Source organism: Odocoileus virginianus, chromosome 1 (assembly GCF_023699985.2).
Source record: "Odocoileus virginianus isolate 20LAN1187 ecotype Illinois chromosome 1, Ovbor_1.2, whole genome shotgun sequence".
Lineage (NCBI taxonomy): Eukaryota > Metazoa > Chordata > Mammalia > Artiodactyla > Cervidae > Odocoileus > Odocoileus virginianus.
In genome coordinates, this window is record NC_069674.1 from 15387561 (window position 1) to 15401003 (window position 13443).

General features: G+C 44.8%; 1 protein-coding gene across 5 annotated transcripts in view; it reads left to right on the plus strand.

Moving 5' to 3' along the window:
• Nucleotides 1-13443, plus strand: part of HIPK2 (homeodomain interacting protein kinase 2) — a 210892-nt gene that overhangs the window by 166238 nt on the left and 31211 nt on the right. For 3 of the 5 annotated variants that reach the window (XM_070465041.1, XM_020899418.2, XM_020899422.2), the window contains exons 10-12: nt 2665-2807; nt 5912-6091; nt 9740-10021. In XM_070465041.1, the coding sequence (XP_070321142.1) occupies nt 2665-2807; nt 5912-6091; nt 9740-10021 (605 nt within the window). The remainder of the gene's footprint in view (nt 1-2664; nt 2808-5911; nt 6092-9739; nt 10022-13443) is intronic. The other 2 variants (XM_070465024.1, XM_070465034.1) reach the window with 1 other exon arrangement.

The window sequence follows — 13443 nt, forward strand, 5'->3', positions numbered from 1 at the left end:
CCATCCACCTTTTCTCTGTGTATATTCTATCTATGCTACTTTCTAAAATTTTCCCATCTGTATGGAATTGTTCATTTCTATTGTCATTGTTCTCATTTCCAAGAGTTTTCTTGTTTTCAGAATATAGATATATATCCTTTATATCTTGTTTCATGGATATATATACACGTTTAGCCTCTTTGAGGACACTAATTACATTTTTTTTAGATTTTCTTCCGATTCCTATACTGTTGTTGCTCCTCAGAGTTTCATTTTTTGTTTTAGTCTCCTTCATGATAGAAACTTCCTTTAAAGTCTGGTGATCCTTGGCTGTTCATTCATATCTAAGACTGAAGGACTAAAAGCTGACTGGCAAGCTTCAGGGACAGGGGCATGGACTTCTCTATCGGATAATAAGGAGTGACCTCAGCATTTTCATTGGCCGGTCCCCTCTCATCGAATGTATCTATAGTTTTTTTCCTCTTGGAATAGTCAGTTTCCCCGAAGAGAATCCACTAGGTTCCTGCTTTAAGATTGTGGGTGGGGGTGGGGGGTAACAATCCTTCGTACCAGGAACCTGAGGGTGACAGAATCCCAGGGTTTAATATTTAGACTTGACCTCACATCCCTTCAGTCTGCGAACTTAGTGATCACACTTCTGTTTTCCAGCTTCTAAAACTCTGTGAACTGTTGCCGTCCCTCCCTGTCCTCTGTGTCCTTATGGATCTGTATTTTTTTTTTTCATTCCTTCACTGTCATTTTAGTTGGGCTTAAAAGAAGGAGGGCTGTAAATGTGTGTTTAATTTATTATATGTCCAGGCAAGCTATTTAACTTCTCTGTGTTTCAGTTTATTCATCTGAGAAATGGGAGGGGAGAATAGTCCCTACCTCACAGGATTGGTGTTAAGATAAAGTCAGAAAATCCATTTATGGTCTCAGCTGTATGCTTGGCACACAATGTGCATCCAGAAATATTGGCTCTAATCTTACAGATTATAGAGTAGTAATAAATTATAGAAATATCTGATGCAAAGTATTGTCTCAAATGAGTTGAACATATCCATCAGTGATAGAGGTCCAGAAATATCTTTTTACCCCATCTCTTTGAGGTAAAATGCTAAGATTCATTTTAGGGAAACAGGGAAGAAATAATGTCCTTAGCTTGATATCAAGATATATTATTTCAAAATGACATTAAGTCGAAACACAGGCTTTTCATGGGATCTGAAATAAGTTCCAGACAAAATCAGTAGAATTCTTATTGCCAATGAGACGATTATTCATTTAAGCTTTTGAGCTCATAACTATTTTAATCAATTAAATTATTTTTCTGCTTACTGTGTTTGAACTCCGTAAACCTGAAATACAGCTAAGTATAGTTAATTGCGTTGGTAGAATCGCTTCTTTCATTTTATCAACAAACATTTCTTAAGCACTTATTGTATAATCTGTGGTCCCAGAGCTTTTTGACTATATTGTAAAAGATCAGTTAGCAAACAGGCATATCTAAAAGGCATAAGAGATCTCACTGAGTCTCATGTGCAACAGTGATAAGAGGATAGACCAGGTGAACTATGCACTTAGATCTAAGAGGAAGCCGTATCATTTTAGTACACATCACTGTTTATGAAGTTTTGACTCAGATTTATAATCCATTTCCCGAAGTGCTTGTTTGTTGATATGAGCCAAAACACACATATTGAACATATGCACAGTTTGTGGAGCACGACTTCAGGTTAATTAGCCAGTGTTAGTCATCTCCATCCTGATGGGAAGAGAGAGAAAGAGCTAAGATCCCAAGTCTTGAAATCCTTGACCTGCCCAAGAGGTGTTTTACCTTAGCAGCGTTCCCTCAAGTGTCCAACTTTGGACAACTGTTCAGAATGAATCATTTAATAACCAAAGGCAAGCAGAATAGTGACTGAAGATACAGAGGGCTCAAAACAACACACACCCACACGTGTACACACACATGCCTGTAGGTCTATTCAAGGAGGAATCAGGAAAGTTCATTTTCAACTTTTTAAGAAATAGCTTGGTATTTATAAAAAAATCGAACTGTGACTTCCTCACTGTTTCATTTTCGCCTTGAAGAGTCAAAGTATTCTCAGTTAAGCTCAAGATCCCAGCTAAGAATTTCACCTCACGCTTGTTTGCCCTCGGATATAGGCAGGTGTCAGATACTTGGTGATCTCAGAATTATGTTAACTTAGATTCAGAAAATAACACAAGTTGCACCTCTACATTCTAACTGCTAAACAAAATGTAAAATATTAAATAAAGGATACTAGGCAGAAAACTTCTTGAGGGCAAGGAGTTACCTTTGTATGACCCAAATCAACTCCCTCAATCTCTTGCACACAGTTGTGTCACAAAACAAATCAATAAGTGAACTTTGGGGAATTTTAAGCATTGTTCATTAGAGCAGATTTATAAATAAATCATTCCTCAGTGTGAATGAATCGCTTCCATATAGTTCTTTGCCCATATACCTACCTATTATCTTCTATTGACTTCACAAGTGTTCATTTTATCTGCCCTGGTGTTTGAGGTCAGAGAGCGGGTCTCCACTGTCGCACCTGTCAAGGGGTCTAGCACAACCTTGAGCACAGAATAAGCACTTGACTCATGCCAGCTGATTTATGATTGTCAGACATAGTGATGGCAGGTGTCCTCTGTCTGCAGCAGGCCTGGCCAAGTGGGACCCAGCAGATCCTGCTTCCCCCGGCGTGGCAACAGCTGACCGGCGTGGCCACGCACACTTCGGTGCAGCACGCAACTGTGATTCCCGAGACCATGGCCGGCACCCAGCAGCTGGCCGACTGGAGGTGAGCAGGCACAGGCAGGGCTGGGCTGGGAGGCTCGCCCACCCCTGACCCAGAGGGCGGCCAGGCTGGCCAGTACCAGAGTCCCCTGCTTTGTAGAGGGCTTTTTAAATTAAAGAGAGTAGCATGTGGCCTGCCTGGGTTCAATCCCAGGTTTGGGAAGATCCCCTGGAGGAGGGCATGGCAACCCATTCCAGTATTCTTGCCTGGAGAATCCCATGGACAGGGGGACTTGGCAGGCTACAGTTCACGGGGTCGCAAAGAGTCAGACACGACTGAGCAGCTAAGCACACAAGCACACCATGTGGCCTAAGGCTGCAGTGTAACGAGAGGTTATTTTTAAATGAATGTACACCGGGACACCAGCAAACCAGCTTGGTTACTTTAGGATCTGTTGTCATTTTGAACTCCAAATCCAGTTCCATTATCTGATCACCAGTGTGATTCACCAGACTTGACTTGGGATGATTTTTGGTTGTTTCTCCGAATTCAATTCCACTCCCAGAAAACAAAGATCTGTTACCCATGAAAGGAGGCAGAAGAGATCCAGGGGCTCCTAAGCAATTCTAGGAAGTGTTCTCGAGGCATTTTCAGACATGAGCACGCGGGAGTCACATCAGACCTCCTGGGGAAGGCTTGACAGACAGGGGTTTATTTGGAATGGTAAACTCTGCTGTGTTTGCTGAGTGTGTCTCTTCAGTTGATGCTCATATCTTTGAGATCAAAGTACACTTTCCACAGAGCCCAGAGACATCCAGCTGACAGCCACAAGCACACCACGACCCCTGCATCTGTTTCCAGAACTTTCCACCCCATCCTACTCACCAGCTTCATCACTAACATGTGGCTCTGTTGTTTTTATGGCCACTTTCCTCTTTTCCTTATACCTGCCACCTGTGCCATCCCAACACCACCCACAGTGTCCGCTTTCACCAGTGCAGAGCTGAATGTCAGTCCCCCAAGTTGGCCCTAACTTCCCATGGCCCTCTGGCCTGTCTCTCTTTCAGCCGAAGCATCAGAGTAGTTCACACCCTTCACCCTCTGACAGTCCCCAAACCAGCCATGGAGCCTCTCGACAGTTCTCTTCCTGTCCTGTAAGGCTGCTGTGAGTGAAGAGCTCTGATGAAAGGCAGAGACAGGCCCCCAGTTAAGCCTCAACTGCAGCATCCTCTGTCCTGCCATTTAGTTTTCTAATTACTAATTTATTAATTCTAATTTAGTAGGAAGAAGAGAGGAACATAGGCTGTTTATAACAGTCCCATTCACTTTCCACTGATAATGCTATCCCCCCACGTCCACCCCCTCTCACTGGAAGCACTTTCAAGCCAGGTAAACTGGGTTCATTTCTGGCCCTGCGTGACCTGGGAAAAGTTACTTAAACCTGTATGAGCCTCAGTTCTTCAGTAGAGACAGTAATGCCTATTCATCGGATTGTTGGGAAGTTTAAATTTAAGATAAAAGACAAAGCACTTGACTGGATTTAACATGTACCATTCCAGCCCCAGGCTTCCCTGGTGGCTCAGTGGGTAAAGGATCCGCCTGAAATGCAGGAGACCTGGGTTTAATTTGAGAAGCTCCCCTGGAGGAAGGAATGGCTACCCACTCCAGTATTCTTGCCTGGAGAATCCCACAGACAGAGCCTGCCGGGTGACAGTCCATGGGGTCGCAGAGTCGGACATGACTGGGTGAATAACATTTCACTGCATACCAGCGCCTGATCCATGACAGGCAGCAATAAATCTGTTATCTGCCCTTCCCCCGTTCACAGCATGACCGCTCAGCAAGACCACCTTCCCTCTCCAGCTCATTAGCAGCAGCAACCAAGTGGAAAGCTGTTTGACCAGTTGTTTTTTTCCTTACCCCTTTTTCTCCCAGAAGACCACAATATGCTGTACTTCCATTTTCCTTTGTCTTTCAGCATTTACAGCTTATTTCAGAGATACTGACATTCTTAACTCATTCATGCACATCATCTTATCTCTCGTCCCTCCTCATCTCTTACCTGGTTACCACAGTAGAGACCTAAAGCCAACACAGTTTCTTTTCAGTCTCTTCTCCATTTCATATGTACATCTGGAATCATGGCTAGTATTAGATCTGTGTCAAAGGGGAAAATGCCGTGTCTGTAGAAGAAATATCAACAAAATGAAGGAGCTATAACATCAGTTTTTAAAGTTCATTTAAATGTCCAAAAGACTATCAGGATCTCTTCAAAAGTGTCTCCCTACTTCTTTTCTTTGTGTTCAATTTTTTTTCCTAAAATTCATATGAACTCTCCTATAGCTCTTCATTTTACCATGTATTAAATGAGTTTTTATGGGAAACTCTCTAAATTCATCATCACTCTTAATATTTCTGTGGGAATAAGCCTAACAGCACCTTACAACCCAGATCTCACATAACCCATTTTCAGGATTATGGCTGCCAATATTTCTATCAACATGTGTCTGTTACTAATTTGCTCTTAGTACCAAACTCTATACATGTCTAGTCAACCTTCAGTTAATCTAATTGTTCATTCAGAAAGCATGTAACTCACTGATCAGCTGCTACATTCCTGAACATTATGCTAACTGCTGAGAGAATTCTAAAGAATGTTAACACTTCCTAATGCCAGAAAGACATGACTCCCAGTCTTCAAAGTTTGTTTTTCACATAAACTGCAATATTCTCACTTACAAAACGGTATTACTAAGATATCCTGCCTACCTCACAGAGTGAAACAACCCATTGAAGGCACTTTGTAAATTATAAAATAAAATACACAGCCCAGTTAGCTGTTTAGGGCCTTAAAGAGCAGAAGGGAATATTTATTTCCTCTCCCCAGAACTTAAGCTGAGTCCGCCTACTTGGCATTCTCCCCACTTGAAATATGCCCTTTCTCACTCGCCAACAAATTGTGTCCATGCCACTTAAACATTCCTACACCAGAGATACCCAATGAAGTCACCTGGGAAGGCTCATCTCTTCAACAACTCTCCCCTCCGTGTGAGAACTACCTTTTGATTTTAATTTGACTTTTAATGGGGGGAGGGAACTTTTATCTTCTCAAGGAGCTCTGTTTCTATTAAACCATCAAAGAATCTGTTTTCCTATCTCCCTTTCAGGAACACACATGCTCATGGCAGCCATTACAATCCCATCATGCAGCAGCCTGCATTGTTGACTGGTCATGTGACCCTTCCAGCAGCTCAACCCTTAAATGTGGGCGTGGCCCACGTGATGCGGCAGCAACCTACCAGCACCACCTCCTCCCGGAAGAATAAGCAACACCAGTCCTCTGCGAGGTAGGTGTGTAAGAAGTGTCAGAGAAAGAAAACTTCAAGGAGATTGGAAGTTAAAGATCTGGATCCCTGGAATGGGATTTTGAAGGAGGCACTCATCCTGAGGCCTATGTGAGTGCTGGCCCTACCAGCACCCTAAGGGTGGGGCCCTCAGACCACAGTGTTCAGTGTCCATGTCTTGAGTGATTTTGTCCCCTTCCACTTATCTAGAAAACACTCAGACTGCCCTCTGAAGATGCATTTTTGAAACCATAACTTTTTTTTAGAAGTAGTAGAGAGATGTGTTTTATTTGAAGTCTAATGTCAGAAATTCAACTCATTCAGCTATTTGCTAAAATATAAGCAATAACTTTGGTTAATCATAGACACTACCAGAAGAACAATGATCTTTCCCATTTCCTCTAAATTCAGTTTCATCTCCATGAACTCTTTAAAAAAAATTAAGATTGACCAAAGGCCATGTGCTGTTTGATTCATCTTATATGGTATTTCGGGAAAGGTAAAATCATAGAATGTGTAGATTGAAGATTGCTGGGAAAGATTGAAGTTAGGAGGAGAAAAGGACAGAGGATGAGATGGTTGGATGATATCACTGACTCGACGGACATGAATTTGAGCAAGCTCTGGGAGGTAGTGAAGGACAGGGAAGCCTGGCGTGCTGCAGTCCATGGGTCGTAAAGAGTTGGGCATAACTGAGCAACTGAACAACAACACTACAGAGACATGGATCAGGAGCTGCTGAGGACTAGAGGGAACTTTATAAGGTGATGACAGATTTCTGTATCTGCATTGTGATGGGCATTACATGACTGTACATTTGTCAAAACTCATCAAACAATTCAAAGGGGTGTCTTACACTATATGTAAATGATACCTCAATATACCTTACTTAAAAAAATAGTTTTCCTAACAAACAAAAAAATCGATATCAAAATTGTATGGCTGTAAAATTATTCCTGCATCTCTCTCCAGTGGCTTGGAGGTCCTTAATTGCTTATTTGGAATAGGTTAATCAAGAGAAGTCAAGTAATACATGAAATGTCTAGTGAATTTTATACTTCCTTGTATAGCAAGATGCCAGAAATTAGATCTGCCTCTTTTGATTCTTTTTCACTTGAAAGCTAATCCAAGAGCTGACTTCCTGAAGTTGTCATCCTTCCTGAACAAGATTCTTACTTGGTTGTTTCTGACAACTTAGGGAAATTCATGTCAGATCAGTGGCAGTTTCCAGAATGCTTTTGTTTGACAGCCCTGTGACAGAACACCCATGTCTGTGTTAGATTGGGTGGCACCAGAGGCCCCTGTCTCACTCCGCACGTGCTATCATGCTCAGTCTGGTGGGTGGTCGCCAGAACCCTGGTCTGGCTTGAGCTTAGCCTCTGTGTGCTCACCTTGGCCAGGGAGGGGCAAGAAGAACCCTTAGCCTCTGACCTGTTGGTAAGTCCCTCTTTGTTGCCTTCTTACCACCCAGCTGGCTTTGGAAGGCTCACTGCCAGTGCATTTCAAGATCAGTGGGACTATAGTGAAAATTATGGGTTTGCCTATTTTTAAGACCAATGCCTTAGGCAAAACAGTTGGAAAAACCAGAAGGCTCTCCCCTTTGGCAGGCAGTACCATCAGGCATACTTTTCTTTAAAAATGCCAAGTAGACATATTTTAACTGCTCAAGTAGTGAAAACTTAATCTCAAAATTGTACTGTGTTAGTAATAACAAATACAAAGTTCTCTGGTAAGTATAAATAATAAAACAATCTTATCAGTGAAACTTCTTATTCGGAGCCCCCCAAAAGGAACAAGCAACATATCTGATACTAAATAGAAAATTAAATAGACCCACCTTTATGGAGTAATTTTCATTTAATTACCTTCCCTTTAGCTAGAAGGTGCTACAATCTCTAAGGACATATCACAATCTTAAGTTTCATTATAGGCTGGCTTTGGTCTCATTGTATAGATACAACCAAGGTCAGCAATGGTTGATGGGGAGGGGAAAGGTAAGGTCTTTTTTCTGTAACGTTACCAGAAACTACGTTGGCTTTTTTGGTAAGTAATTTCTAGTTGGTCAAAATCAAGAGTTACAGGTCCCTTAAGCATACATTTTCCTTTTTCATTTTTCCTGGTTTTTCATTATGATTGAAACAGACTGGTAAGCTTCCTGTGAGGCTCATGTGTCAAAATCCAGGATTTGTTTTGGGTTTTTTTTTTTTTTTTTTTTTTTGGTTGCACTGCGAGGCATGTGGAATCTTAATTCCCCAACCATAGATTGAACCCATGTCCCCTGCATTAGAAGGCAGAGTCTGAACCACTAGACTGCCCGTTAAGTCCCCAGAAAAATAAATTTTTGAAAAATTATACCCCCAGAGATATTTTTATGGTCATGTCCATTTCCCAGAGGAGGAACGAAGCAAAGCTACACTTTAACCTTAGATCTTTTAGCTCCAGGAAGTCTTAGGAAATGAGTGCTGTCATTGAATCGGTGGTAAACCAGCCATGAGCAAGGAAACGAAAGCTTTATGTGCAAATATCTTTTCTTCCACCTCCTTCCAAAATAAGACCTCACTCAGTACACTGGGGAGGATGACAAGATTGAACTTATGAAGTTGGGCTTTAACCCTGATGGCAGGGGGCTGCATTGGGGCAGACGCCCCTGAAACTCCACCACTACCACCAGCACAAGATCGGCCCAGTCCTTGGGTACGGTCCTCTGTCCTCTCCTGAGGGCCCTGGCTACCCACTTTGTCCCGCAGCGGACAGAGCCCAGAGAAGCCAGGATGCTGCCCTGTCTGTGTTAGCAATTGAAAGAAAGAGCCCCATAGGCCACCGCCTCTGCAGTCTGGTTAGGCTCAAGTATGCTGGTCCTCTATCCGATTTATGGAGATTTTGATGACTTACGATGAACGGTGTTGGATTTGTGATCTCCAAAGAAGAAGATTTAACTTGGGGACCAGGGACCAGGCTTGATCACTCAAGAGCTTCTGTATAGCAGAGTTTTATTAAAGTATAAAAAAGAGACAGAGAAAGTTTCTGACACAGACATCGGAACGGGGAGGGGGAGTGCCCCCCCTGCTAGTTTTAGCAAGCTGTTTTATGTCTGTAAGAAAGCTACTAATGAGATAGAGACACCTCAAGGCTGAGGGAGTTTCACCAGGCCCCTCTCCCACAATATACATTTTTGAGATAGGATGACACGAGGTGTGTTATCCCCCAGCCATAAAACAATTGATATGAATACTGGTTTGTTGAGCTATTATCAGCCAAAAGTTAGTCTTAGGTGGAACCATTTTGAAAAAAGGCAAATTCCAAAGCAAATACATAGTTTCATTAACACAGCTTAAGAAAAACATTTCCATAAGAAAAACGCATTGGTGAGCTCAAGGTTTGAGAAAAGTTAAGTTCAGGTGGAACTAGGTGTCGTCATGGCAACAGAGAATTTTAAAAGGAAAAATTCTGACACTTGTAGTTTGTTTCCTCCTGCCGCTTAAGGGAGAGATTAAAAAAATGTCTGACATTTGCAGCCTGTTTCCTCCATTTGGAGACCCGAGGCCTGTTACCCTCTCAATTTGGCCATGGTGTTTGTAGACAGTTTGGCTTCTAGCAAGGACCTGCCGGCCCTGACCTTCTCCATGAGCGTGTGTGGCTTTGTCGTTCCAGAAACGTCTCCACCTGTGAGGTGTCCTCCTCTCAGGCCGTCAGCTCCCCGCAGCGGTCCAAGCGCGTCAAGGAGAACACGCCGCCACGCTGCGCCCTGGTGCACAGCAGCCCCGCCTGCAGCTCGTCCGTCACGTGCGGCTGGGGCGACGGGGCCTCCAGCACCACCAGGGAGCGGCAGCGGCAGACGATCGTCATCCCCGACACCCCCAGCCCCACGGTCAGCGTCATCACCATCAGCAGCGACACGGACGAGGAGGAGGAGCAAAAGCACGCCCCCACCAGGTGAGGCCGCCTCGGACACCAGGAAGGAGCGGAGTCGAGGCGCGGTGCATGGCTGACTCACCCAGAGACGGTGCTGGGCCTGGACCACTTCCCCGTCATCCAAAGTGATGATCCATCCTTCTCGCCTGGCCCCTGAATCCTGGCCTTGCCAGGTCCTGGAGCCCTGAAGTGATTTCAAGGGCCCAACAGACTTGGGCTTCTCTGGTGGTTCAGACAGTAAAGAATCCACCTGTCACACAGGAGACCTCCGTTCGATCTCTGGGTGGGGAAGATCCCCTGGAGAAGAGAATAGCAACCCACTCCAGTATTCTTGCCTGGAGAATCCCTATGGACAGAGGAGCCTCGTGGGCTGTAGTCCATGGGGTCACAAAGAGTCGGACATGACTGAACAACTAACACTTCACTTTCTACTTTTCAAACAGATTTCTATAATTATTGAAAGCCAAAAATAATTTTGAGTCAGTTTGGTCTTAAAAAATAGTTATAGACCCTCTACATCTGGGGGGCGTGAGACCATAATATGGCACACAGTGTCATTATATTTCAGCCCTCATAAGCTAAAAAATCTCTGCCTCGGGCTATTGAATGTTTCCCAGTTGGTCAGGCTGTTTCTCAAACATTGCCTTGGTTCTCTCAAAATTTGAGGTAATTGTCCAACTAATCAGAAATTTCCCTGTGTCTGATTAACCCAATCTTTCAAACTGCCAGGTGGCCTTTTATCCAGAGAACATTACTGTTTATTCCAAAGTAGTAAGAACTCATTTCACTCTCTGTATGCTTCTGGTGGAGAGGGAAGAAATATTTATTATATTTGTGAAGACTGTTAAGCCTGGTGCCAGAGCCTCTTTCCTATGCTTGCCAGCCAGACTGAAACAGAGTTTGGTGTGAGTTTGGGCTGTCTGATGGTCCCCTGGAACTTTTCCCTCCAGTCAGTCTCCTGGTCTTTAGCATTCCTGGGCCTCAGGACCTTGTAGATCTGAAATTTCACAACCCCAACCTGCTGGCTCTTCCCACTGGGACCCAGGACCCGGGAAGGGAGGCCTGCCAGTTAGAGCACATCCTGTAACCCAGTGTAAAGATAATATTCACATTTAGGCCCAAATTATTAATTCCTAATTGGGTACAATGTCACTGATTATAATCACAAATCCTTTTGATTAGATAATAAATTCTTACCTTTGAAATCATTACACGATGTGCTGATAGACTGATTAAAACCTTGTCACTATAGCTATTCCTTCCTGTATGGGGCATTCCCTTCCCACCTCTATAATGAGCTCAGCGTCTTGTCTTTTCACGAGAGGGCTTGTGTAGCACTCAATCCAGTGTCCTCTTTAACGGCCCAGCCCGATCTTCAGTGTATCTCAGAGAAGCACATGATGGAGCATTTCTGTCCTAGCATTGGGTCAGGTGCCAGAGGGGCCAAGGAGCTGAGGGCTGGAGCGTAGTGCCTCATCCTCAGCCTGCCTGTTCCAGAACTGGCCTCAGTTTCCTTTGTTTCCTTAGGAGAACAGTCCCAAGCTGAGTCCATGCCCCATGCCTCCCAGTCCCTTCCCAAAGGGAAAGGCTCCTCCCAGCTCCAGCCTGGGCCCTGGCCTGGAGCAGCGTGTCCACACATCTGTGGCATCAGGCATAAGAAGAACAGGCAACCTCACACAGCCCTTTGCCACAACTGGAAAAAGGCAATTTTAAAATCTGACAGTTGACTAGATTGGAATATCATTTTAACATTTGAGTTGATGCGGAATCTCCACATATGTGCTCAGGAGAGAACCGAATAGTGAATCTGAAGGGAAGGAGGATGAGAAAGCCAGCTCTCCACCCATCAGGCCGCTGCCAGGGCCGAGGGCACAGAGCAAGCCGCAAGTGCAGGCTGCCTCTGCAGCAGCCCCAGGGCCCAGAAAGAACAGAGCTGAAGCATGTGGCAGCAGGGAGGACCTTGGTGTCAGTGAGTCACGACTTAGGGGAAGGCAGAGAAGGGCCCGACGATAGGTGCATGTGTGAGCGACAGCCAGAGATGGTGAGTGACAGTGGGCTGCTGAGTACCAAAGGTTCGTAACACGGAAGATGCAGGGGCCGGCCTGCTTGCCCGCCCAGGCTAACAAGATGCACCAGAGACATTCCGTCAAACATAGGAGGCTGCAGTTGGAGGCCAGAGCGAAACCGAGAAAGTTGTCAGCTGTCCACAGGTGTGATGGGAAGCTCACAGAATGAGAAAATAGTGTTTTCCAGAGGGATCAAATAACTGTTGCCTTGAAGAAATGTTTGAGAACCCAGGAAGGCAGGAGAGGGTACTGGAGCCTGTGGAGGATAAAACAGAAACCAGTAGCTATTTTATTTATAGAGAAACCTTTGTGTAATGTGACCACATTAATGTGACTGCATTTTGTAATGAGGAAAAAGATAGGGGGAAATACAAGTACTCATTCTTAGAAATCAGACTATCGTAAAATTTAACAGGGTAAATATTTATTGGCCCCACTGGTAAGATATTATGCTCGGAACTGCAGGTGCTGCATAAATAAGATAGACAGTCTCTGTCCTCGGGAGGTTTGCAGGGTAATAAGCAAGATAAGACATGTACAAATCTTCATAACATGAAACAGGTTACCAGGCCCCTAAAAACTAGCAGAGGACTGTGGGGATTCAGAGGGGAAGTAGCTTGAGGAAGTAGGAGAGGCTTTTCAAGGTCAGTGGTCCTGATAGGCTTAGACAATGGGCGAGGCTGCAAATTCCAGTGAGATGAGTGGTGGGTGGAACCTCACCGGTGGGTGGAGCCTTAGGTGGACAGAGGGGGATCAAGAACAGGTGGGGTTCGCTGATAAGAGAAAGTGGGAGGTCAGGAGGAAAGGGATTTCAGAATGGAAAGGGGGATTTGCGGGGGAATCTCCCCTTAGGTGGGCATGGCCAGCTTTCCGAGGAGATGCTAAGGAGCTCCCAGGAAAGCATCACTTCTGGGAAAACAAGGAGGGGACATGCCCCCAGTGCAGGCCACTGGGGAGCCGCCTGGCCACCCTCAGACTGTAAGCTTCTCTACCCATCAGGGCTCCAGCGGACGCGTCCCTTCTTGACCCTGGCCGTCCTCATTCCCAAACCTAATTTCTCCCAGCTGTGAGCAACTTGATTCTGCTCTTCTGTGTTCTGACCTCATTTCCTATTTGCAGCTCAGCCCCAGTACTAGCCCTGTAACCCTGTCTGAAATGCCAATGGCTTCCCCTCACCTGACTCAGCCTCAGCACAGCCTCTGGAGAGTTGAGGGATGGGGATTGGGGAGTTCCTGTGATGCTCACAGGGATGTTGAACATGGGATCACATGGCAGCGTCTTTTAGAGCCAACCTAAGACAAGTAATCCTTGATGGCTCAGTGGTAAAGAATCACCTGCCGATGCAGGAGACGAGGGAGATGCAGGTTCGATCCCTGG